Source organism: Girardinichthys multiradiatus, chromosome 3 (assembly GCF_021462225.1).
Source record: "Girardinichthys multiradiatus isolate DD_20200921_A chromosome 3, DD_fGirMul_XY1, whole genome shotgun sequence".
NCBI classification, from domain to species: domain Eukaryota; kingdom Metazoa; phylum Chordata; class Actinopteri; order Cyprinodontiformes; family Goodeidae; genus Girardinichthys; species Girardinichthys multiradiatus.
The window spans coordinates 12,587,949-12,612,859 of record NC_061796.1 but is presented as its reverse complement, the minus strand read 5'-3'; the positions used below and the strand labels follow the sequence as shown (position 1 = coordinate 12,612,859).

General features: G+C 38.5%; 1 protein-coding gene across 2 annotated transcripts in view; it reads left to right on the top strand.

The window, feature by feature from the left end:
* The window catches only part of LOC124865431 (CUB and sushi domain-containing protein 3-like), a 359,430-nt gene that overhangs the window by 135,079 nt on the left and 199,440 nt on the right, over window positions 1–24,911 (top strand). For both annotated transcript variants that reach the window (XM_047360499.1, XM_047360500.1), the window contains exons 22-27: window positions 2,857–3,026; window positions 5,262–5,418; window positions 7,234–7,425; window positions 10,160–10,286; window positions 13,646–13,848; window positions 24,512–24,703. In XM_047360499.1, the coding sequence (XP_047216455.1) occupies window positions 2,857–3,026; window positions 5,262–5,418; window positions 7,234–7,425; window positions 10,160–10,286; window positions 13,646–13,848; window positions 24,512–24,703 (1,041 nt within the window). The remainder of the gene's footprint in view (window positions 1–2,856; window positions 3,027–5,261; window positions 5,419–7,233; window positions 7,426–10,159; window positions 10,287–13,645; window positions 13,849–24,511; window positions 24,704–24,911) is intronic.

Below are 24,911 nucleotides of genomic sequence, written 5' to 3'. Positions count from 1 at the left end.
AGCGATTGTGTTTATTTCGTGCAAGAGTAATTTATCTCTCAAAATAAGGTCAAAGTTCACCCACTGTTCGCTGAAGCAGCTGATTAAACAGTGACATTTAGTGGCTTTGGTTAATAATTATCAGTTATTAATGATAAATAACTAATTGTAATTATTAAGGGCTTTGAGCCTAGAGGACATCTCTGATTTCTTTTCATAAGCAATGATTTTTGGTTAAGGAATTATTTTTCTGAATTATGATTTTTAATTATAATTTTTGATAAATATTAATTAATCAAGAATCATAATCCTTACATATTCATTCATTACACACAGACTGATATATTTCAAATGTTATGAGAGCCCAGGTTGCTCTGATAGTGGCCTTCAGCTCTTCTGAATTAGCTGGGCCTGGCATATTGCATCTTCCTCTTCACAATACCCCATAGATTTTCTATGGGGTTAAGGTCAGGCGAGTTTGCTGGCCAATTAAGAACAGGGATACCATGGTCCTTAAACCAAGTACTGGTAGCTTTGGCACTGTATGCAGGTGCCAAGTTCTGTTGGAAAATGAGATCTGCATCTCCATAAAGTTGATCAGCAGCAGGAAGCATGAAGTGGTCTAAAACTTCCTGGTAGATGGCTGCGTTGACCTTGGACCTCAGAAAACACAGTGGACCAACACCAGCAGATGACATGGCACCCCGAACCATCACTGTTGGTGGAAACTTTACACTGGACCTCAAGCAACATGGATTCTGTGCCTCTCCTCTCTTCCTCCAGACTCTTGGACCTTGATTTCCAAAGAAAATGGTAAATTTACTTTCATCAGAGAACATAACTTTGGACCACTCAGCAGCAGCCCAGTCCTTTTTATCTTTAGTCCAGGCAAGACACTTCTGACGCCGTCTCTTGTTCAAGAGTGGCTTGACACAAGGAATGCGACAGCTGAAACCCATGTGCTGCATACGTCTGTGCGTGGTGGTTCTTGAAGCACTGACTCCAGCTGCAGTTCACTCTTTGTAAATCTCCCCCACATTTTTGAATGGGTTTTGTTTCACAACCCTCTCCAGGGTGCAGTTATCCCTATTGCTTGTACACTTTTTATACCACATCTTTCCTTCCCTTCACCTCTCTATTAATGTGCTTGGACACAGAGCTCTGTGAACAGCCAGCCTCTTTAGCAATAACCTTTTGTGTCTTGCCCTCCTTGTGCAAGCAGCAGTCTCCCACATGATTGTGTAGCCTACAGAACTAGACCATTTAAAGGCCTTTGCAGGTGTTTTGAGTTAATTAGCTGATTAGAGTGTGGTACCAGGTGTCTTCAATATTGAACCTTTTCACAATATTTAAATTTTCTGAGATACTAAATTTGGGGTTTTCATTAGTTGTCAGTTATAATCATCAAAATTAAAAGAAATAAACATTTGAAATATATCAGCCTCTGTGTATTTAATGAATATAATATACAAGTTTCACTTTTTGAATGGAATTACTGAAATAAATACATTGTTTCATATTTTAATTTTATGACCAGCAACGTACATTTAAAAATATATTTTTGATTTACATTTAATATATGAAAACAATCTTCACTGAGAGAAAAGCGTACTGGAGTCGGATTCCTTGTTTGTGTCATAAACTTGGCAATAAAGCTGATTCTGATTCTGAAATGGTTGGTTTCCTAACATATTTCTGGGTTTTAAGCACCATCCTTTAGTGTTTAATAGGAATGGGATTAAGACTTTGAGGAGGCCATTCAGAAAGCCCTTCTAAACTAGTTTTAATTTTTGGGATCATTGTCCTGTTAGATCACCAAAGCTCAAGTTGATAATAAACAGGAATATTAGGACAACATTATCAACATCTACTGTGAAGCAAGTTTTATATAAACAAGTACTGAGAAGGTCCTGACCAAGAAAAAAACATCAAGACCTTAAAGCATCACTGGAATGTTAAGCTGAAAACCAAAATGTCTACATTAGAAAGGTTTTATGATGGATGACGCAGATGACGCAAAGATGGAGCTATGTGGCCACAATAACAAGAAGAATGTTTAAAGGCGTTAAGCTGAATCTTTCAGAAACTAAGCATTACACAAGCAATGAAGCACAGTAATGGTAGCATCATGGTGTGAGGCTGTGTCCTTTTCAGTGGTCCATTGCACAAAGTGGTGGAGTGAGGAAGGAAAAGGGCTACCTCAGAATTCTCCTGAAATCATCAGGTAGATGGTTGAAACTTGGGCAAAATTGGGTTTTCCAACAGGACAATCGTCCCTTTCACAAATAAAAACAAATTTTGATTGGCTAAAGCAAGGTAACATTAAGTGTCTGGACTGGCCCCAATCTCAACCCCTTTGAAAATGTATGGACTGTGTTGAGAAGTTGTGTCCATGTCAGAAAAGCAACGAGCTTGAAAGAACTCTACCAATAATGTGAAGAGGAGTAGTAAATAAAAGTATGTAGCCCAGCTGCAACTTAAATTCACTTTGATACGTTTTTCAAACAGATAATAAAACCACAGTTTATGGTTAATATAAGTAGTGCAGACAAAAATAAAACAGTTTTTTGCTAGGTATCTGTCACTTTAGATTAGATAATTCTGCTGAGTAATCCTCTACGGTTTAATGTCGCAAAGGAATCATTTATTGTTTTTACAGCGATTGTTTAATACTCTACTCACTATCTTGTAATGTGTAAGTGCCAGTTAATAATGATTTTTATGTCACCAAAATTATCATTGTTCATCCAAGAAACACAGTTAACTTGCAACTTTATCTCTTTAGGTTATGATTCAGCTAGGCACTGTCTACTTCATCCTATATGTGCTCTATATTGTTATATAACTGATGGTGTCTGTGTGTTTGCTTTCTTGCAGCGGAGTGTGGATCCACAGTCTCCAACAATGAGGGAGTTCTTTTGTCGCCAAACTATCCAATGAACTATGACAACGCCCATGAATGTGTATACAGCATTCAGGTCCAAACAGGAAAAGGCATCAACATCACTGCCAACACCTTTCAGCTCTCACAAGGGGACATTCTTAAGGTAAAGAATGTCTTTGTTTCTTAGTTAAACGTTGATAACCCACTTCTTTGAGTACAATACATGACCAAAATCTTGGTGCTTACATCACTGTTGTGATTAGAAAAAAATTAAGCTGACAACAACTGCAGCTGCACTTTTTCTGTTAAGAAAGAATAATTACTTTAATCAAATGCATTTTTGCATTTTAGGATAATGCCACATGGATGAAAATAACTGTGTGGCAAAAGGACTACATGGTCCCCATTTCACAGCTGAAATGCACTCTTAAAAACACGGATGCAAATAAATGTCTAACATGCCAATAAACAGCACTGTAAATCTGCCAAAACACTCCAGACTAGATTTCTATATTAATTTCACATATTTACAAGAAATAAAGCTTGGATATTCTCTGATGCCACAAAGTTGTAAATTTGCAAGAAAAAGACAACCATTTTTATATGATTAATGGCCTAAATTTACGATATTAAAACTAGGGGGACCGAAACCAAAAAACTCTTGAATTTATCAGAAGAAAATAAATATTTTCCAAAATGTAAGTGGTAAATTCGGGCTCTTCTCCTGCATCAGAACATCTCCCAGGTGCAGACTCGATGCAGCCATGTTGCAGCTTTTTCGCATTGTCTTAGGTGTGAATTCTGTATCCCGTTCAAGGTGTTGATGGTGAGTCTGCACTTGGAAGAGGACATTCTGATACAGGAAGAGACACTGGAAGTATCACTTACACTTTGGAAAATATCCAGATGCACATCTCATAAATTTACTACTTTAATCTTTGAAGACTTCTGACATTTTTTTTCATGCTAATTTTTGACCCTACAAAGTGAGTGAATATATTATTTTTAATATCATAAATGTATGCCTTTAAACATGAAAAATTATCCTTTTTGTCTGGAAAGCTTATAAATCTTTAACAACAGAGAGTTTCCAAGATTTTTCTTGAAAACGTGAAATTAATCTCGAATTTTCAGAGTTTTTTGGCAGAAAGGAATTCTTCTGTTGCCACATAATTGTTTTGTTTGACGACCCAAATACTCCATTGCAGTAAAGACATGGTTGCTTCTGAAGAAAACAAAACTCTTTTCTTCTGCATTTTGTAGAACGTCTTGAGGGTCAGATGATGAGGTCCGAATGAGGTCAGAAATAGGTCAGGGAGGGTGTACACAGGTTTTTAACCGATAAGGTGCCTTGCAAAAATATTGGAAATTTTATGTGATAGACCATAACAAAGTAACACATATTAGTGAGGTAAAAGGAAAACAGTACACGATTTTGAAAACAATTTTATCTAAAAATCTGAAGAGAGTATCATGCATTGGCATTCAGCTCTTCTGACTCAATAGTGTTTTGGAACTACTGCTTAGGGTACCAACTTTTCATGTCTAGAGACTGACATTTGTCTATTTGCCACTTTAGGCCTAGCTGCTGATTCTCTTATAGATTTAGTCTGACCTCTGACTAGGCCATTTTGGTACATCATTATGTATTGCTCTTATTTATTTAATTGCCACATTATGTGTTTAAGGCCTTATGGAAGGTGAACCTTCCTTCACCATCTCTAACAAGTTTTCTTATAGGGTTATGCAGTGTTTAGCTGCCTCCATCTTCACACCAACTTTGACCACCTTCCCCATTCCAGCTGAAGAAAAGCATTCCCATAGCATCATTCACAGCTTGGAATGGTGTGTTCCGGGAAATGTGCAGTTCTACTGTTCCACAACACAACTTTTTGCATGTAGTCCAAAAACCAGCAAACATGTCCTTCTTTGACATGTTTGCTGTGTCCCCTACATTGTTTGTGTGGCAAATAGGACATTCAATTGCTTTCTTTCAACAATGGCCTTTGAGAACCATGTATTATTGTCCTTTCACTTCTCAGTCATCAAGCTAAAGTAGTATGGGTATTTGGCAAGGCACTATGATTCTTTATAGCTGTATTAGGCAAAAACATGTAATGTGTTCTGCCAAAACAACAACAAAGAAAATTTAATTAAGCCTTAAAAAAGGTTTTTATTTTTTGAGAATCCCAAAAACATTTTTTTCTAAAATTCATCACATCCATTCAATAAATTTGAAACAATTAGGTCTGTTTAAAATTGAAAGGGGCTTCAAAATCTGTTAAGAACATTCAAAAATCAAATTCTAAAATGCCTTGAAATTAAAATGTGGAGCTATTCTTTATATTCCCTGTATTAGAATCAGAAAAATCTAATTTACTTGTCTGTCTTTGATTAGCTTTACGATGGTAAGGATGGAACGGCTCCTCTCCTTGGGACTTACACAGGCACAATGATGCAAGGCCAGTCCCTCACCAGTACTTCCAACTATTTGTGGCTTGAATTCAACTCAGACCATGAGTCGACAGCAGCGGGGTTCCGCCTCATATACCACAGTAAGTCACATTTCATTTCCCTGGTGAGGGAGGGCCCGAAACCTTATCCAAATGAGTGAATTTAGCCTCATTTAGAAGCCTGGCATTTCAAGTAACAGAGTTTAAAAGAAGGTTTTAATTGACCCTCACCCTGCCTCTGCATGTCTTTCACTGTCAGGGTATCCATTAAGCACAGCATGGTGTTTCTGCCTTTCTCCAGCAGGAAAATGAGCAATTTTCTTTCTTTTCTTTCTCTTCCTCTGTCTCTCCCTGTGTGAATTCCCTTTGCTTCTTTTCTTTTGGTCTCTACTACTGCAATTAGTGTCCATGTCTGCCAAACTGTACCTTGTTATAACAGGTGAATTATCTCTGGGACTGTTTGAAATCACTGTGCGTGTCCAAATGTATGTAAATGGGTGTTTGGCTGTGGTAAATGTGTTTTATTTCCCACAGTATTTACACTTCGTGGTTTTTTTTGCATGCATAAGTCCATGTCTGTATTGAAAGTTTTCAGGCCAATAATAGATGGATAGGGTAACGTTTTGTCCATAATTGGCGTGCAGACTTTGTATTGTTGCTAACCATTTCTAATTTATTGTGGCGGTAAGCGGATGCTCTAGTGAGGCTGAATTTTGCTGTCCAATTTAAAATGTTTTTGTGTTTCACCTGCAATTGAATTTTTTTTTGCCCTTCTTGGTGTTCCAGACAGACATCAACACGCAGTAGTTAACAAGAACCTCTGTTTTGACTTTTTAACAGATTTGAACACACATGAAAACATTACTTTTTATCTTTTAGGTGGCTCGCGCTTTTATTCTGTGAAGGTTATACCAAACATGCCAGGTGCAAACACTACACTGTTTTAAGATCTGAAACAATTCATCAATCAGGACTGGATGCTGATTTGCAACCACAAAATTAATGGCCATCTGTATATAAACTGCAATTAGCAAGGAAGAAATGTCTTTGTTACAGACTGCCTTTTGAGTTAGAAAATTATTGGTTATATAGAGACACAGACGGTGATGGGAGTTCTTTGTAATTTTTTTCAGGGTTGTGCACAAGGTTTAAAGCATAATGTAAGCTTGTATCTTTAATTCGTCTTGGAGTTCCTCCTTCCCTTGGTCTTTTCATTTAGGATGAAGCACTCTTTTTTAATTTGGGTAGAGCTGACTGATGTGTGAATTACCATCAGGGCAAGAAGAAGGTGGGATATGTCCTGCTTAAATCTAGTCTTAACATGAAATCTGATCATGTTTTCATAACATTTCTACCCAAAGGCCCACGGTAATTTTCTAAATGTGAGCATTAACTGCTGGGGATTTATACTGGGCATGGCACTTGCAATACCACACCACTATAACACCTGGCATGGGCATGAACCTAGCTGCGAGAACAGACTATAAATCAGTCTTGCTACGTTTATGTGCAGCTACTGTTGCTGCACAGCAGAGCACTTACGGTTTATACCAGGGACAGAAGAGCCCAAATAAAGGCCATGGTCATGTTCAGACAATGCAGAGCTAAAGAGTTACTGCATCACTTTCTGGTCTGTGGCTGTTATTTAATGTTGTCTCTAATCCTGAAGTGAGCAGGCTGTTTCTCAGTTGTCGTAAATGTCCATAAGTCCAAAATTAATTAGGACTGTCTACTTGTTGTCTGCGTCCAAAATAAATCCTCTCCTGCCAAGTTATAAAAAAGGACCATCAGCCTGCATCTCTGTTAAACTGGAAATTAACTCTCAATGCCCAATCTATACCTCTTTAAAATACACATCAGCAGAATGCATTATGCTGATGAGGTTAGTTTTAAGTTATTCTTCATTTCTGTTTGCAGGTTTTGAGCTTTCGCATTGTGATGATCCAGGAGTGCCTCAGTTTGGCTTCAAAACTAGTGACCACGGTCATTTTGCAGGAAGTGACATATCGTTTGGCTGTGAACAAGGCTACACTCTGCATGGCAATGCCACACTCAAATGCATGACTGGAGAGAGACGAGCATGGGACAACAACCTCCCGTCATGTATAGGTAAACCTTTGTCTTCATCACAGCTATACCCTGTGTCTGTGCTTTCCAGTTTTAAATGAAATAGGATTACCAATATTATTCCTAAATGACAGAATAATGAGAGAGTTAGTTTTTAAGAGAACATTTTCTATTACTTTCTTCAACTTCAGAGGTTTACAAACATTTAGATTACTATGTCTTTCAAAAATTAGGATAAATCCAGATATGTAATTTTTTTGTAAGCTTCTGTTAATTAAGAACATTTGATTTAACAAATGAGTGTAACAATGTGGAGAACTCAAAACAAATTATTCAATTTATCAAGAAGAGAACTGCCAACCTTCCTAAGTCTGGATCATCCTTGGTGACTGAGTTTCTAGATGCCTGAAGGTGCCACATTCATATATTTAACTAGTATATCAAGCATAAACACTAAGGTAATGTCTAGCCATCATTGGTTTGAAGAACAAGATAAATTAATGTGTTTTGGTGCAAAATCTGTGGATCAACCAAAGTAAAAGACATTTTGCAGATTAGAAAGTTTTTTTGCCCGAAGTGAAATAAGTCCTGTACTGAAAGGCAACTCAGAGAGGAAGAAGCCATCATTTCAAAAGCAACATAAAAGCACAGTTTGCAAACTGATCAGGAACAAAAGCCCTAAATCTTAGAAACATTTCCTGTGGTCTGATGAAATTAATGTTGAAGTGTCTGCCCATATCGACCATTGCTAAATAGCAAGGAAAATGGTGGAGGCTCTTAAACCCGAGAACACCATTCTGGTTGTGATATACAGAGATTAAAAAAATTATTTTGTGAGGGTATTTTGTTGCAGGAGGAACTTGGTACACTTCACAAAATAGATGGCATCATGAGGAAAAAAAAAAGTAGAAATACTGGTACAGAATTTTAAGACATCAGCCAGGAAGTTAAAGCTTGGGAACAAATTGATCTTCCAAATGGAAAAATGGCCCTAAGAAAGGACACCAAAGTCGATGTTTTGGAGTGGCCGTCACATAGCCCTGATCTCAGTCTTTTAGAAAATTTTGAAGCAAAGTTTAAAGTTCTGCGTGAACAAAGGCGGCCAACAGACTTGACTCAGTTTCACCAGTTCAGCCTGGAGGAAATCATGCAAACTATTGTAATCAGCTATTGAAAGGAGACATAAAATGTTTGACCCAAGTCAGTTTAAAGGTGGTGGTGCCAAAAATAAGGAAATGTGTAAGAAAAGTAAAGAAATTTCCAACAATAAAAATTTGACAAAAGGATCACCACACTCTGAAAATAATAATCTTTTTCATTATTTTGTCATTTAGTGAATATAAATAATTTTAGTAATCCTAACTGACCTGAAACGAAAAGTATTAAGTATGATTTAATGTCAGACACTGAGGAAAAAAAAGTTATTTTTATACACTGACTATAAAAATCTGTTTTCAACTGTATATACAGTCTTCAGGTCATTTTGTAGCTCACAGTCCACCACTCTGACTACCTTCTAGTGTCGGTGTCTTATTTTATCATTCAACACAAGCCGTCATTGCTCAGCTAGGTGTTAATCTAAAGGATTTATCCCTACATGGTTTCCCCTAATTGCTCTGTTTTGAATTGGCACACACTGCTTGCCATTTTGTTGGAGAATATAAACACCTGCAACATGTCATTATTAATCATTAATATATCTGTTGGCTCCTCATGCAGAACTGAATCTATTCAGTTATTACCAACTGTACAGTGAAGAACTCTGAAATTGATATTGAGCTTTCACTCTGCTTCATTTGTACAGTGTGAAATGTGTTTTAATCATCATTTAATTATTTTGCGTCTTTCGTAAACTGTAGACCTAATTATAGGTATGCTCTACCTTATTGATACCTGTACATGAAACTCAGCCCTGACTATACGTTCATAACAGAATGTGCTAAGACAAGAAAACAGAAATGGGAAAGCTATTACCTGAACACAGCTTGAGTCTAGAAGGTGTTGAAAAGCAGAATATGCTTCTTGGTGTCTACCAGTGATGGATTGGCTAAAAAATGATTTACAAATCCTGAACGTGGGGAAAATTGTACTTTAAATGCCACTGCTTTCTTCTGCCTTTTTTTCAACGAGGTGCATTTTATGTCTGCTAAAAACAAGGCCAGGCGAGAAAAAAAACGACAACAACAAAAGACCCCTCTAAATTAGGTTATTGACATTTAAAGAGGGTGGATCACTGAATGGTCAACAATAATTAGGAGAATTTTTTTGTGTCTGTTCAATGGGAAAAGGGTTTTCCTTCCATTTCTCTAAAATCACATCCTTGCTCACGTACTTGGACCATCACCCCGTGTTTTGGTAATGATTATAGCTTTCCACTGTAGCAGTCCTTTTTAATTAAAAGGCTCTCAATTCTGTAACGTTGATGGTAGGATGATAATCAGGTAGGACACAACAAAATGGAGGTATGATCATTAGATTTTTATTTAATCAGCGATATGTTAGCAGTAATCTCCATACAATTCAAAATCCAACCCTGAATTTGTTTGGACAGTCTTTGTACCAACGTTTTGCTTTTATAAATATCTGTGGTCAAGAGATGTATTATTTTTAGGATTTTGAGCCATAATGGTTGTTGTTGTCTTCTTTGCCCTGCAGTAAGATAGAATAAAAATTTAGTTTTTGCTCCGATATATTTTGTTTGCGAGTTCATGCTGCGTAATTTACCTTGATGTGAGCGTTTAATGTGTTTTTCTTCAATATGTTTTTGTGCATGCAGCGGAGTGTGGTGGTAGTTTTATGGATGAATCTACAGGGCGAATCCTCTCTCCAGGGTATCCCTTTCCCTATGACAATAACCTAAGGTGCACCTGGACAATTGAAGTCAACCCTGGCAACATTGTCAGGTAACTCCTATCTGAGATGCATTTCCCCATAAATATGTTATTTGTATTGCCCTATAATAGTATTTATACTCTTTGAACTTTTTCATATTTCTTCATGTTACGAGCACTATTGTATTACGATTTTATGTGATAGACCAGTACCTAGTACCTCATAATTATGATGTCAAGAGAATATAATACATGGTATAATTTTCTTTCTAATGTAAAACACATATTTGTATTCATTTCCCTTTATTCTGAAACCCCTGCATAAAATCCAGTTGAACCAATAGTCTCCAAAAGTTACCTTAATAGTACAAAGATTCCACCTTTGTGTAATTTAATGTCAGTATAAGTGCAGCTGTTTTGTAAAGCCTCATAGGTTTGTTTGAGAACATTAGAGAACCAACAGCTGCAACCAAAACAAATAGCAGACAGGTCAGGTATAATGTTCTGGAGAAGTGCAAGTTGGAGCTAAGTTCTGAAACATTATCTGAGGGTTTGGACATCCTAAGGAGCACTTTTCAATCCATCATCTGAAGAACAAGCACAACTGGAAATCTCCCAAGACAGAGCCATAAATCTAAATCTGCAGACTGGGCAGGTAGAGCATTAATCAAAGAACCACCCAGAAAGACTAACAGTAACTTTGGAGGAGCAGCTGAGATTCACAGCTCAGGTGAGATAACATGTAAGGTAAGGTAGGTAAGGTAAGTTTATTTATGTAACGCTTTTCAGTAACGAGACACTCAAAGCGCTGTACATACAATTACAATACAATCACAAAGAAATTAAACACAGATACAGACCCAGAAAAACAAATCAAATGATACTAGAATCCTTCTAAGAAATCTAAAAATCTATGAATCCTTCTGAGAAATCTAAAAATCTATGAATCCTTCTGAGAAATCTAATATTCTCATCATTCCACTGAATTCTAACTAGGGAAGCTGAGTCACTGGTACAAAACAGCTTTAATCCACATTTTCAGGTGCTAATGATATATTGCTTTTATTGGTACTGAAGTTGAACTAAGTAATAACAGTCCATTGTAGCCTAATTAAGAAAGCTGGGTCATTGGCGTAAGAGCAGCTAAAGTACAAATTACTAATAATATTTGGTTTTCGCTGGTAATCCTTCTGATAAAACTAAAAATCAATGAAATACTAATAATAATTGGCTTTTGCTGGTAATCCTTCTGAGAAATCTGAAAATCTATGAAAAGTAATGAAATCACACATTTAGGTAAAGAAAGAAAGGAGGAAAAAAAAAATAATATTTCAGACTATTCTGCTAAGAATAGTCTGAAGTAGTACAAAAACCTCAGCAGGGGTAAGCAACACACACATAAGGAAAGATTCAGCAAGGGTACGGTGGAATCTTGAGAGTGCAAATATATATGTCTGAGTGTGTTTGCAAGAATTAGACTGTCAACACTGTTAGAAGCGCCATCGTCCTTGAGAAGAGAGGTGGAAGTTTTATCAATCAGCCACATAGTCCTATCAGCACACAGCTGGTAGGGGAGTGCTGGGGAAGAGCGTCGTGTTTATATAACATCCAGGAGATATTTTGTCGATAGCCAGTTGGCAAAAGTTGCCAAGGCCAGATTGGGGAGCCAGATTTAGAAAAACAATAAATGGTGTGGTTCAGGCTGCCCACGTTTTGCGAATCACTCGATAAGCCAGGTAACCACCAACTCCAAAAAGCAGAAATCCTGTTATCAAAAGTCCAAATATGTACACATTTTCTACGTCCTCGACCGACATCGTACTCAGGCACACAATCTTCCACTGCTGCCAAGAATCCATTGTGTATCCAGAGAAGAACGTCCCGTCTGGACAAGAGGGTCTCCTTTACCCTGTCTTCCAGTTGAAAAGAAAAAAAAAATTGATCAATTACTTTGAGAGTCCAGCTGACCAAATCCATAATTTAAAAGTTTGGAGAATATGCAAAGCGAGGCCCTGAGAAAAATACAGACAAAAAGCAGAAGCAGGGATCTGCAGGGAGGGAGGGAGAGAAAATGTGTGTGTCTTCCACCGAGAGCAAGAGAAACAAAAACAAAAAAAACGTTTAGTAACTAGTAGGCGTATATTCATCAAATCTGCCCCTTATGGAAGAGTGGCAAGAAGAAAGCAGTTGTTGAAAGACAACCATATAAGGTCCAGTTTTCATTTTACCCAAACCCTGTTGGGGGAGCAAACTAGTGGGAGAGCCGTTCTAGTCAGGTGAGATGAAAATTTGACTTTTTGGAATGCATGCAAAGTACAATGTTTGGTAGAAAACTGACACTACATCACACCAAATACACCATCCTTAGGGGCTAAAGTTGTGGTGGCATCATCATGCTGTTGCGCTGCATTTGTTCAGCAAGGCCAGGGAAGCTGGTCAGAGTTGGGCAGGAAGATGGATGGTTCATTAACAGTTCTCTGCAGAGCTAGGTGACATGCTAAGGAGGCAACCATCTGAACCAGGTGTGTTGGAGCGAGGACTATTCTAAAAACTATTGGGTACTAGACCCTTAGGACTGGTGTCCAACAATCCTGGTTTAGATCAAAGCATATTTGTGTGTTAGAATGGCCAAGGCAAAGTCCAAACTTAAATCTAATGGAGAATTTGCAGCAAGAGTTCAGCATTTTATGTTTACAGGTGCTCTTCTTCCAATCTGAATCAGCTTCAGCTATTTGGCCATTTTCGCTCTAGATATACAAAGCTGGTAGAGAGATTCCTCTAGTGACTCGTTGCTATAATTTTATTTTTAAAAAAAGGTATTGAGTCAAGGGGGCTGAGTACAAATGCACGACAAACATTTCAGATTTTTATTTGTAAAAAAATAAATAAAAAGAAAACCATGCATGATATTAATTTTACTTGACAATTTAGACTTCTTTGTGTTGGTCTGTCTCATAAAATTTTAAAAGCATTCACAGAAGTTTATGTTTGTAACATGATGATTTGGTGAGGGACTGCGATGGAACCTAGGGGAATGCTCCAGAGACATAATGGCCTTTTTTTGTTTTGGTTGAAAGTGTCTTGTGTTACTTTGTAATACAACTCATCATGGCTTCTGGATGGAAGTAAACATGTTACGCTTTTATAAAGTCAGGCCAAATGGCCGTATTTGTCAGAGAAGCTGCTTCAGGCCATCTCTTGATAAAATTGCAAATCAGTCAATGGTCTTCTACCACATTTCTTAACTTTGTCAGAAATTTAACAATAATGCCTTAACTTGGATAAACTGCCCAAAACCTAGTTACTATTTCAAGGTAAATTGGCCTGTTGCCATTAGTTTACTTTTGCTCATTTCTATCAAATTTTTTCAGACATATCATAGATATAGATGTTATAAATTCACTTTTTACTTTTGAATTCACCTTTTACAGTCTCCAGTTTCTTGCATTCGACACAGAGGCATCTCATGACATCCTGAAAGTATGGGATGGGCCTCCAGAGAATGAGATGTCTCTGAAGGAGGTCAGTGGTTCGCTGGTGCCTGAGGGAATCCACTCCACTCTAAACATTGTCACCATTCAGTTTGAGACTGACTTTTACATCACAAAGTCCGGTTTTGCCATCGACTTCTCAAGTAAGTATTCCTTCTGTATTTTGCTTGCTCTTAGAGAGAATTGTTGAAAAAGAGTAAAACTCATAAGTTTAAACTCATGCAAGTATACCAGGCTTTGGGGTTGTGAAAAAGCTTACAGTTTGTTATAATTTGTCACTGTCAGCATTTATATTGCAAAGCATCCGTTTATCAATAACATAAGTGAATGTGAAAGCAGTGAAAGCTCAGAGTGTTTTACACTTCATTGCTGACTGTCTGCTGCTTGCTGCTCAGATATTAATGCCCTCTGAGTTCTGCTAATGACTAGTCTAAAAGCTAAAGCACCTGCAAGAAAGTGGAAAATGGAAGATTGTGTATGCTGTGTATATGATGATAAGTTGGAAATGCTTTGACTTTAGCATACAAGCATAGCTGGCTAATGTAAAAATCAATTATATGCAATTTAGTGCAGCATAAAATAGAATTGATTCTTTTGATACTCACTGTGTTGGTGCACTGTTTTGCTTAAGGCTTCTCATTTCAGATTCAAAAAATGAGAACTGCACAAGCCAAATCATTCTATTGAGATTACTTCCACTGTAAAAGATTTTTGAGTGGTAGTTGAGATTTCTGTCGGTAGAAATGCATGTGAACTTTAGTTGTGATTCTGTTAAGCTTTAGCATGTTTAAAGCACTGTTGTTTTGTTTTTCATGACTTTGAATTTAGGATTTGGTGTTTTTCTTTTTTAATTTTAGTCTTATTGCTATATGGTCTGTATTCTCATTGCTTTACATTGGATTATTTGCTGTTTTCCTTTCTATTGGCATGCTGTTTACTCTTTGCAGAGAAAATAGCAGTGTTGCCATTCATCACACCTGATTTTTTTCTAGTTATTTATACCTTCGGTGCATTTAGTTTTTGATTTTCACCCACTCTAGTTTGGTTTCGAGTTGGTTACACCACATGTTTGTGTATGTTCAAACTTGTGTTCTTTTGTTTTTTGTAGAAAAGCAGCAATCAGAATGTTGTGGTCTTCAGATTTCTAGTTTTTGTAAAGATTTGACTTGCTGATACCAATTTTTGATGTATTTGATTTTCCTTTAGGAACTATAATATAAGATTTAAGAGCAGCACTTAGTTTATTTTTGCAATTAATTATATTGGAAACAAAGATGACACATGGGTCAGTTACGATAAATCAACCTTTTCTTGATATTTTATAACAGAAACAAAATAGAGTTCAGTGCCATAGGTGAGGGTAGGAACGTAGACCGACCGGTAAATCGAGAGCTTCGCTTTTCGGCTCAGCTCTCTCTTCACCACAACGGACCGGCACAGCGCCCCCATTACTGTGGCAGCCGCACCGATCCGTCTGTCGATCTCCCGCTCCATTCTTCCCTTACTCATGAACAAGACCCCGAGATACTTAAACTCCTCCACTTGAGGCAGGAACTCCCCTCCAACCTCAAGAGGACAAGCCACCCTTTTCCGGTCAAGAACCATGGCCTCGGACTTGGAGGAGCTGATCTTCATCCTAGCCGCTTCACACTCAGCTGCGAACCGCCCCAGTGCATGCTGAAGGTCTTGGCTAGAGGCGGCCAGCAGGACCACGTCATATGCAAAAAGAAGAGACGAAATCCTCTGGTACCCAAACCAGACCCCCTCCAGACCTTGGCTGCGCCCAGAAATCCTGTCCATAAAAGTTATGAACAGGACCGGTGACAAAGGGCAGCCCTGCCGGAGTCCAACATGCACCGGGAACAGGTCCGACTTAGTGTCGGCAATGCGAACCAAACTCCTGCTCCACTTGTACAGAAACCAGATGGCCCCTAGTAAAGGGCCCCCGATTCCATACTCCTGGAGCACCCCCCCACAGGGCATCACGAGGGACACAGTCGAATGCTTTCTCCAGGTCCACAAAACACATGTAGACCGGTTGGGCAAACTCCAATGAAACCCTCGAGTACCCTGTAGAGGGTATAGAGCTGGTCCAGTGTTCCACATCCGGGACGAAAACTACACTGCTCCTCCTGAAGCCGGGGTTCGACTATCGGCCGGACTCTCCTCTCCAATACCCTGGCGTAGGCCTTACCAGGGAGGCTGAGGAGTGTGATCCCCCTGTAGTTGGAACACACCCTCCGGTCACCCTTCTTATGTAGGGGGACCACCACCCCAATCTGCCAATCCAAAGGCACTGTCCCCGTCTGCCACACAATGTTGAAGAGGCGTGTCAACCATGACAGCCCCACAACATCCAAAGACTTGAACGAACGAGATCCCGGATACAAGCGGCTGAAATGAGCTTCCTCCGTAGGGTGGCCGGGCACTCCCTTAGAGATAGGGTGAGGAGCTCGGCCATCCGGGAGGGGCTCGGAGTAGAGCCGCTGCTCCTCCACATCAAGAGGAGCCAGTTGAGGTGGCTCGGGCATCTATACCAGATGCCTCCTGGACGCCTTCCTCGGGAGGTGTTCCAGGCACGTCCCACTCGGAGGAGGTCCGGGGGACGACTCAGGACACGTTGGAGGGACTATGTCTCTCGGCTGGCCTGGGAACGCCTTGGGCTCCACCCGGAGGAGCTGGAGGAGCTGTCTGGGGAGAGGGACGTCTGGGCGTCTCTGCTGAGTCTGCTGCCCGCCACCCAGTCCCGGGTAAAGCGGAAGACGACGAATACGAGTACGAGTACAAAATAGAGTTTTACATCATGTATTAGCTGCTATTGTTGCTAGCGTTACTAAAACAGCAGTCTTTGTTCATTGAAAAAGGTAGAGTCTTACTACAATTCAGAGATGTCTAAAAAGGTTAAAGGCTCAAAAGGCTAAAACCGAGCAACTTTGCTATATTCCATTCAGCCCTCCTGTTATCCACTCTCTCACTTGCTAAATTAACTAACACATCTTGATGAGTGCATATATGTAAATAATAGTTTCATTTTAAATAATTTCTCACATCTCTCTTTCTCCTCTGACTTCATTTTTAAACACCTGAAAAAATCATCTGTGTTTAAGTTTTTCTACACTCAGTGATAGTGTCCATACTCAAGAGTGTTGTTGTCAGCTGTACTTGGGTATGATCCGTTCACTGATAGGAAAAGGATTCTTAGATTTCCGACTGCCAGGTCACTTGTCAGGTCCAGTCGAGCTACAAATCATGGAGATGGTGCTGCCAGACGATGTCTCAGTCCAGCTTTCTTTTTTTCTGTCACATAGGGTGTTTGAAATGTTCATAAGTTATCAGAAATGGTTATTTGGGGTATATATCATTTGCATATCCTGAGATATCTGTTTTTTTTTAACCTATATATGAAATCAGAATGCTGCCTGCATTGAAGACTCATGGTCCCATTGAACTCATTTTTATTATATAGGTCCAAAACAATATCAATGTCTTTACCTTTTAATTCACCCTTGAATTCTTTGCATTTTTTGATTAAATTCACATTTTGCCACCTGAACATCTAATTTAGTGTAAAATCCTTAATGGAGTTTTTGAAGATGGAATATATGAGTGTTAGGTATTATTTAGTCAACTCAGAGGTAAGAACGATACAGTCATAGTTACTTGTGACAAGGGTAGCCCACTTTGCAGTGAAACTACAAAGTTTTGACACCCTATCTCTTTATTTATATACACAGTTCAACAGACAGTTCAGACAGGGTGTATGTGTGTGAGACGGAAAGGAGGCTGGTTCACACAGAGATAACAATGATCTCACACACACAGGGAGGAAGGCATAGTGCAGGTGCCTTGCAACCCAAGGTTTTTACATGAGTGATAACAAGTCCTCACACCCATCCAACAGTCCCTCCTTTTATCACAAGTAAAAACATTTAATATAAAAACGAGTAAGAAAAATACTTTGTATGAGCGAAAACCCACGGACGGTAAACAGATTATATTTTGTGGGAAATACTCATACGGCCCCGCCGCCCTCGGCGACCATTAAAAGTTAAATGTTGATTAATACTTGAAATCATAAAAATAAAAGAATAATACTTGAAATCATAAAAATAAAAGAATAAGAATAATTGAAATCATAAAAATAAAAGAATAAGAATACTTGAAATCATAAAAATAAAAGAATACTTGAAATCATAAAAATAAAAGAATAATAATAATACTTGAAATCATAAAAATAAAAGAATAATACTTGAAATCATAAAAATAAAAGAATTAAAAAATCTGCCCTGTTTATGTCATCATTGTACTTTTTCTCATTTCACTTAAGCAACAACTTCTTCCGATTTTCTGCTGTAAGGTTATTTTATGAAATACAATGTATGAGTACACTCAGGCTTTTGATGTGATTTATTTACAACATGTCATCATAATCGTCCCCTTCATTTTCGTGCATTTCTACCTGGTTCAGTGTTGCATATGCCACCATGAACAATACCAGAAATTCTGTAGGAATGGATGTGCGTCATGTTCTTCCGTCAGTGTTCTGAGATGGGACCCGTCTGATGTCCATCTCTTCTGGTTCGGTATCACCTCCTGTGGATCCTGCTTTAGATAGAGAAAGAGTCCTGCTACCAGAATTAAGCTCAGGCTTATCAGTCCTGTCCACATGTTACAGAGAGCCATTTTATAATTGGGCGCAGATCAGCTGTTTTCTTCACCGGTTTGAGACGCTGGGCCATCTTTGAACCCGGACTTCCTCTGCTACCCCGTCGGTTGGTTTGGCTCCTGTAACGGCAAAACTGGCTTACAGTGGCTTTTATGGATCCAGGAAGGCCTCTCTGCTATTTTCAGAGCTGTGGGCGTTGTCAGGAGTATTTGAAACGGCCCTTTCCACCAAGGAGTGCTCCAATCCTTCCGGTGGAGTGTCTTAATCAGGACCAGGTCTCCAGGCCTCATTCTGTGGGATAGGAGCAGAGATTATCGGCAGACCACTGGACATTTGTTCTTCTTTTGTCTGCAACATTTTATTCATCCACTCAGCTAATGAAGGTTCCTGTTGTGCTTTCTCTATTTCATTCATGTCAGAGGGCAGAGAAAACGGTCTGCCATGTACTATTTCTTTGAGAATACAAATTCACATCAGCAACTTGGTGTCATGTGATCTCAGGCTCAGAACACAGTGGGTGGAGTTATTCAATGATGTACAGTAGGTGGCAAATGGAGTAAGACCAGTTTGATTTGGAGTTATTCTCATCCATAATTTAACCAGGGATAGGCATCCGGGCCATGGCCTCCCTGTTTCTTCCATTGTTTTCCTTAATCTTTAACTGAAACCCTAATGCTTTAGAACTTAGTTCTATTAATTTATTTACAAAATGAGTTCCATTATCTGACCTTATAATCTGTGGGATACCATATGTGGGGAAGAAATGTGTCACTAGGTTCATCTATTACAACTAGGCAATATTTCTTCCCCCGTGTTTGCAACAAATTATGCATGATCTGCAAAAATGATTTGCATAGTCAGAAATATTTATAGTGTAGCATTAATGCTTTACCAGATGTGACATATTCCCCCCTTGACACGTGGGTCTTCCCAATGTGTCACTGTAGCCGCTGTGTTGTATAACTTTTTTGGGAGGATTGGTTTATCTTCTATCTGATAGATGTCATCTTTTTTCTCTGCTCCTCTCTTTAGCCAGGCCTTTATTTCTGTCTTGGGTGCTGACTGTTGGGCGTCTTTCAGCACGTCTGTGTCTATAAATAGCAGATCTGACATTTTCTCTTTAATAGGTTGAAATGAGTTAGTTCTGTCCCTGATGATGTTTTAAAACCTCTATTTTGCCAAATCTTAGCATGGTGATGTACTGATCCGAAAACGTATTGGCTGTCTGTGTATATAGTAAGTATTTGTCCCTCATGTAATTCACATGCTCTTACTACAGCATATAATTCTGCTGTTTGGGCTGAGCATGTATTGGGTAGAGATTTAGCTTCTATTATCCTATCGATGGTTGTTATTGCATAACCAACTCTATTCTTTCCATATTCATCTTTAGATGCTGAGCCATCTACAAACACAACACATGAATCTGGTATAAGGGTTTGAGAAATGTCTTGTCTGGGTTTGGTGTCTTCTTCAACTTTTGCTTTATAAGAATGTGGTTTTCCATCTTCTGCAGTAGGTATTAGAGTACTTGGATTTAAAGGGCACATCTTTTTAGAGTTATGTTTGGCTGTGATAATAATAGCGATGTCAGTGTGATATGTCTTGCATGTAGCGTCAGGTGCTTCTTTTAATATTCCTGACTTCAACATATCTTGTATTACTGGCTTAGTACCTTCTTCAGCTTCTGGCTTTAAGGGGTATTGACGGACTGATAGCCTTTTTTCAGATATTAGTTTAACCTTGTATGGTGGGAACCCCTTTATTAATCCTACATCAGTTGATGATTGGGACCACAGTTCAGGTGGGACAGCAGATAGGGCAGGATGCATGTTGCTCTCAGCTAAGCCCTGTATTTGTCCCTCTGCCTCATCTAAATGTGTCCTTGGATGGACTTTGACTATCCACGCCAGAATGAGCTTCCAGATTCCTGTATTAGGATCTACCTTTGACAGTGTCAGTGCTGTTCCTGCAGAGGTTTAAAGCCTCTGTTTTTCCAAATTCTTATTATTCTTTTTTATCATATTTTATAAAGTAAGTCCTTATTACATTTAAAAATGAGATCAATATTTTTGGTATTTGCTATTATTATAAATAATGCTTGGTTTAGTTCTTATTAAAAATAAAAAATAAAAACTCACTCACTGATGAACACAAAAAATGAAGGGCATATTATATCTTATAATCTTAGTTTATCTTACCCAGTTTTATAGATACAACATACAGTTTCAGTCAGCTTTGTATTTAATTCAAGTAACTAAAGTTTGTTTCAATTAACTAAAGTTTTATCTATTTCAGTCCAGTTCAGTAATTCTGTTAAGGTTAATTTAATCTTATGTTAAGTTTGAGTCTAATTCAATCATTTTGAACCTGACTGGAAAACGTCTAAACATCTGTTAAAATCTTTTTGTTTTACTATAGAGAACTGACCTAATATTATTATGGTATGTTGAGGACTCTAATTTTTACATAACGTGAAACAGACATTTATTTCACAAAAACAGAAAGTCAAACACAGACATTTGGCCACATGAAAGTTTAAATAACCTGTTTGTAAAAGAATTAGGAAAAATTCAAGACGGATCTATGAACTTTCTTATGGTTATCAGTATTTTCAGTAGAGGTAGAACCTTTGCCATCTTTAAATGATTTTTTGAAAAAGATTCTGGAAACCTTATTAAGATATAAATTTGGCAAAGATCATCAGAACATCAGACCTTTATTAGCGCTTTTAATGTCCCTCAAAGATGCATTACAATGAAATCAGTCATTCCCATTCACACACATTCACACACTACTTACTTACTTCTCTGTCAGAGTAATTTTATTTGCAAAAAGTTGAACATAATTTGACTTCTATTATTCTTAAAATGCACATTGTTTCCTCATAACCCCTTTTGTTTCCACAAGGTCTGTTTTGAACGCTTCAATTCTTTTTTTATTCACCAAGAATCAATAAGGTGGTCTTAGTGGGTCCACCTTAAAGGTGTTATCTGTTGGGTGTCATGTTATCATTGTCAGGTCAGTGAGGTTCATAAGTCAGTCAGAACCTTGGTCATTTGGTCTGTGCACATAATGTTTCATAGATCCAGCCTATGATTAATCAGCAAAACGTCCACCTATAGGAGAAAAAATGATTGTTAATGAATGAGCTGCATTTCCTAGGAACACTGTCTTCCTCCTGGATGAGCATCACCTGTTGAAAAACTTTCATCATTGTTTGTTTCACATATTCAATCACATCTTTATATTATACCAGTAGGTGAAGTTGTTAGTATCTCATGTAGACTGACATATACTGTTGCATTTGGAGAGGATCTCAGATTAAATAAACATAGTTAGAGCTTCAATCCAGGTTCATTTTGTGTCTGCAGACTTTAGCCAATTTTTCTTTTCTTTCTTTTTTTTTTATACATAAAGAGCAAGATTCAAAACATTTTCAAAAGGCAGATTCAAGCACACAATCACCATATTAAAAGGCTCTACTTCTAGAGAATCACTAAACTTCTGGGGTCCGGTTTTGGCCCGCGGACCTTGAGTTTGACACATGCAGGGTAGAGTTACAATTTTTTTTTTTTTTCAGACCTTTCAGCAGAGACAGGCTTCTGCTGTTTGCAGAAGTTTTATCTTTGTTTTCAGGCAGCTGCATCTCTTTGTCAAGGTCGTTTCACAGAGCTGAAATTTAACTTCTCTCAAAGAGGAAAAATGAAGAATGCACACAATCTGAGCCAAATATGGAATTATTTCCCTGTAAAATGAATCTTTTGCATTTTATCATGATATTGTTAGTAGTATAACACCATAGAATGATTTTTAAAGCACCTGTTTCTCACTAATGCTTGCCTACAAAATCTTTTACTCTCAGATTACTTCTTTAACAACATTCTGTTCTCTCTTCTCTAGTCATTGTTCACTGGGTTGTCCAGTTGGACAGTTTCCATGTTGTCCACATTGTCACCTCCTCTTTTAACTTCTTTTACCACGTCCTCTAAAACCATCTCTTAGTCTTTATAATCTAACCTGGGATGGGTGGCGGTCCGCCCCCCTTTATTTGTTTTCAGTTAAGCTGAAAGTTTTTTCCTGTGCTTTTCTTAAGGCCTCAGTATTATGGCTATGTCAGTTAAAAGCTGCTCTTATTGTTGTTTTTTTAATTTTAATTCATCTTTTTGTTTTAATCTGTTTATCAACTGTGAGCACTCAGGGACTGAAAAGTCCCCTTTGAAATTATAATCTGGCAAGGTTTTTTATTGTCTCTTGAATCTTTTGAATGCATAATCTCCAGTTTAAGATCCCCGTGTAGTTTTAGGATTTCAGTGATAATTAAGTTACCTGAAAATCCGTATTTTTATGCCATCGTGCACATATTTCTGTTAAATCAGAGCTTTTTCTCTGTTCTTCCCCCATTGTTCTTTGTTATTTTTCTCTTTTTAGTTTTCATTATTTCTAATTTTAGATCCCCTTGTAATTTTAAGACATCCTTTGTATCTAATTTGCCCAAAAACCCATGTTTTTTATTTTTTATTCCATCTATGACAGATCATACCTGCTCCTTTTACATAGTTCTCCATAAACTTTACCTCCCCTTCTAAGTCAATTAGTTTACTTTGTTTCTTCCCCATTATGTTTTATGTTAGTTTAATTATAGTATAAATGTCCCAGATAAAAGGTCACTGGCATGAGACTTTAAGGAGAGGACATTAACACGGCCTTCTACTGCGACTAATTCGCAGCGGTGTTAATTTTCTGGAATGAAATCCGACCTGAATCTCCAAAGTCACCAGTACGTAGTTTTAATCTGGGCAAAAGAAAACACAGGACTAGCAGAATCCTGCTGATTCTATTAAAATGCTTAGTCCTCCATATACACACACAACACAGTCACACAGTTAGTTTCAGGTACCTTGTAATTTTTCTAAGTTAACTTGGTGTTATTTTATGAGCTCAATTTACTCCGTTCTTTTTACTTGTATAGCGCTTATTCTATTCCCTCGCAGGGGAATAACCCTTAGTCGTTTTATTTGGCCCCCTTCTTGGCGGGGCCCTACCTTAATTTGTCACTATTCCTTTCACGGTGGAATAAAACCATCCCAATGCAGCGTCCTTACCGGCGACGCACTACCAACGACTTTTAAGTACTTTTCTTCTTTTATTTATATAGCGCTTACTCTATTCCCTCGCAGGGGAATAATCCTCAGTCGTTTTCTTTAATCCCCTTCACGGCGGGATTGTACCAAATTTGTCACTATTCCTTTCACGGTGGAATAAAACCATTCGAATGCAGCGTCCTTACCGGCGACGCACTACCAACGACTGTTAAGTACTTTTCCTATGAACTGTATTTTAAAACTGTCTCACCTCGGAGTTGACTTCTTGGTGACTCTTTGGACCCTGTGACAGTCACCCCGCGCAGAGGAAGGCAATAACCCACTGGCCAGGTGTGAATTCACACACACCGGGACTTTCAGCCACTCCGGCTAAAGGAGGCTGTGCAGCGGTGCTTCGCTCGACGTCAGGCTTCCCCCACGGATCCCAGAGTCACTGTTAAAGCAAAGAGAAATAAGGTTATTGAATTAATCCGGCTTCGAAGGACCAATAAATGTTAGGTATTATTTAGTCAACTCAGAGGTAAGAACGATACAGTCATAGTTACTTGTGACAAGGGTAGCCCACTTTGCAGTGAAACTACAAAGTTTTGACACCCTATCTCTTTATTTATATACACAGTTCAACAGACAGTTCAGACAGGGTGTATGTGTGTGAGACGGAAAGGAGGCTGGTTCACACAGAGATAACAATGATCTCACACACACAGGGAGGAAGGCATAGTGCAGGTGCCTTGCAACCCAAGGTTTTTACATGAGTGATAACAAGTCCTCACACCCATCCAACAATGAGAGAATCCATTTTTTTTTTCACCAGGCCACCCTTGAAGCGCCTGAACTGCTGCACAGCTGTGGTCTGACTGATATAAGTCAGTAATTTACTCAGCGTTGGCTACAATTTCAGCCTAACAGCTGTCTACCATGAGTCTGGGTGCATGTGTTCTTCAGTAATTTCCTGCACACTTGATTCTTATATGCATATACGACTGTATTCATGTGAGTTACATGTGTGTATCTGTATGTACGTTTGCCCTTCAGGTTCGCTTGCAACAGCCTGCAGAGATCCAGGTATTCCCATGAATGGCAGTCGCAATGGAGAAGGGCGGGAGCCTGGTGACTCCGTGACCTTCTCTTGTGATCCAGGATATGAATTGCAGGGAGAGACTAGAATCACCTGCATCCAAGTGGAAAATAGATACTTCTGGCAACCCAGCCCTCCAAGCTGCATTGGTGAGGAAGAGGGGAGATAGTGTGACTTGCAGAGAGAAGGATGTATGTGGGGAGGAGATAGAGAGGGCTGTATGGATTGAAGGAGGAAGGTAAGGGATCAGAATAAATGACAAATGGTGAGAAAAAGAGGTTGAGTAAGAGTTAGTTTAATAACTGACTGCAGTTCTCTCTCACCAGTGTCTTTTAAAATACAAGAAGGTTAAACAAG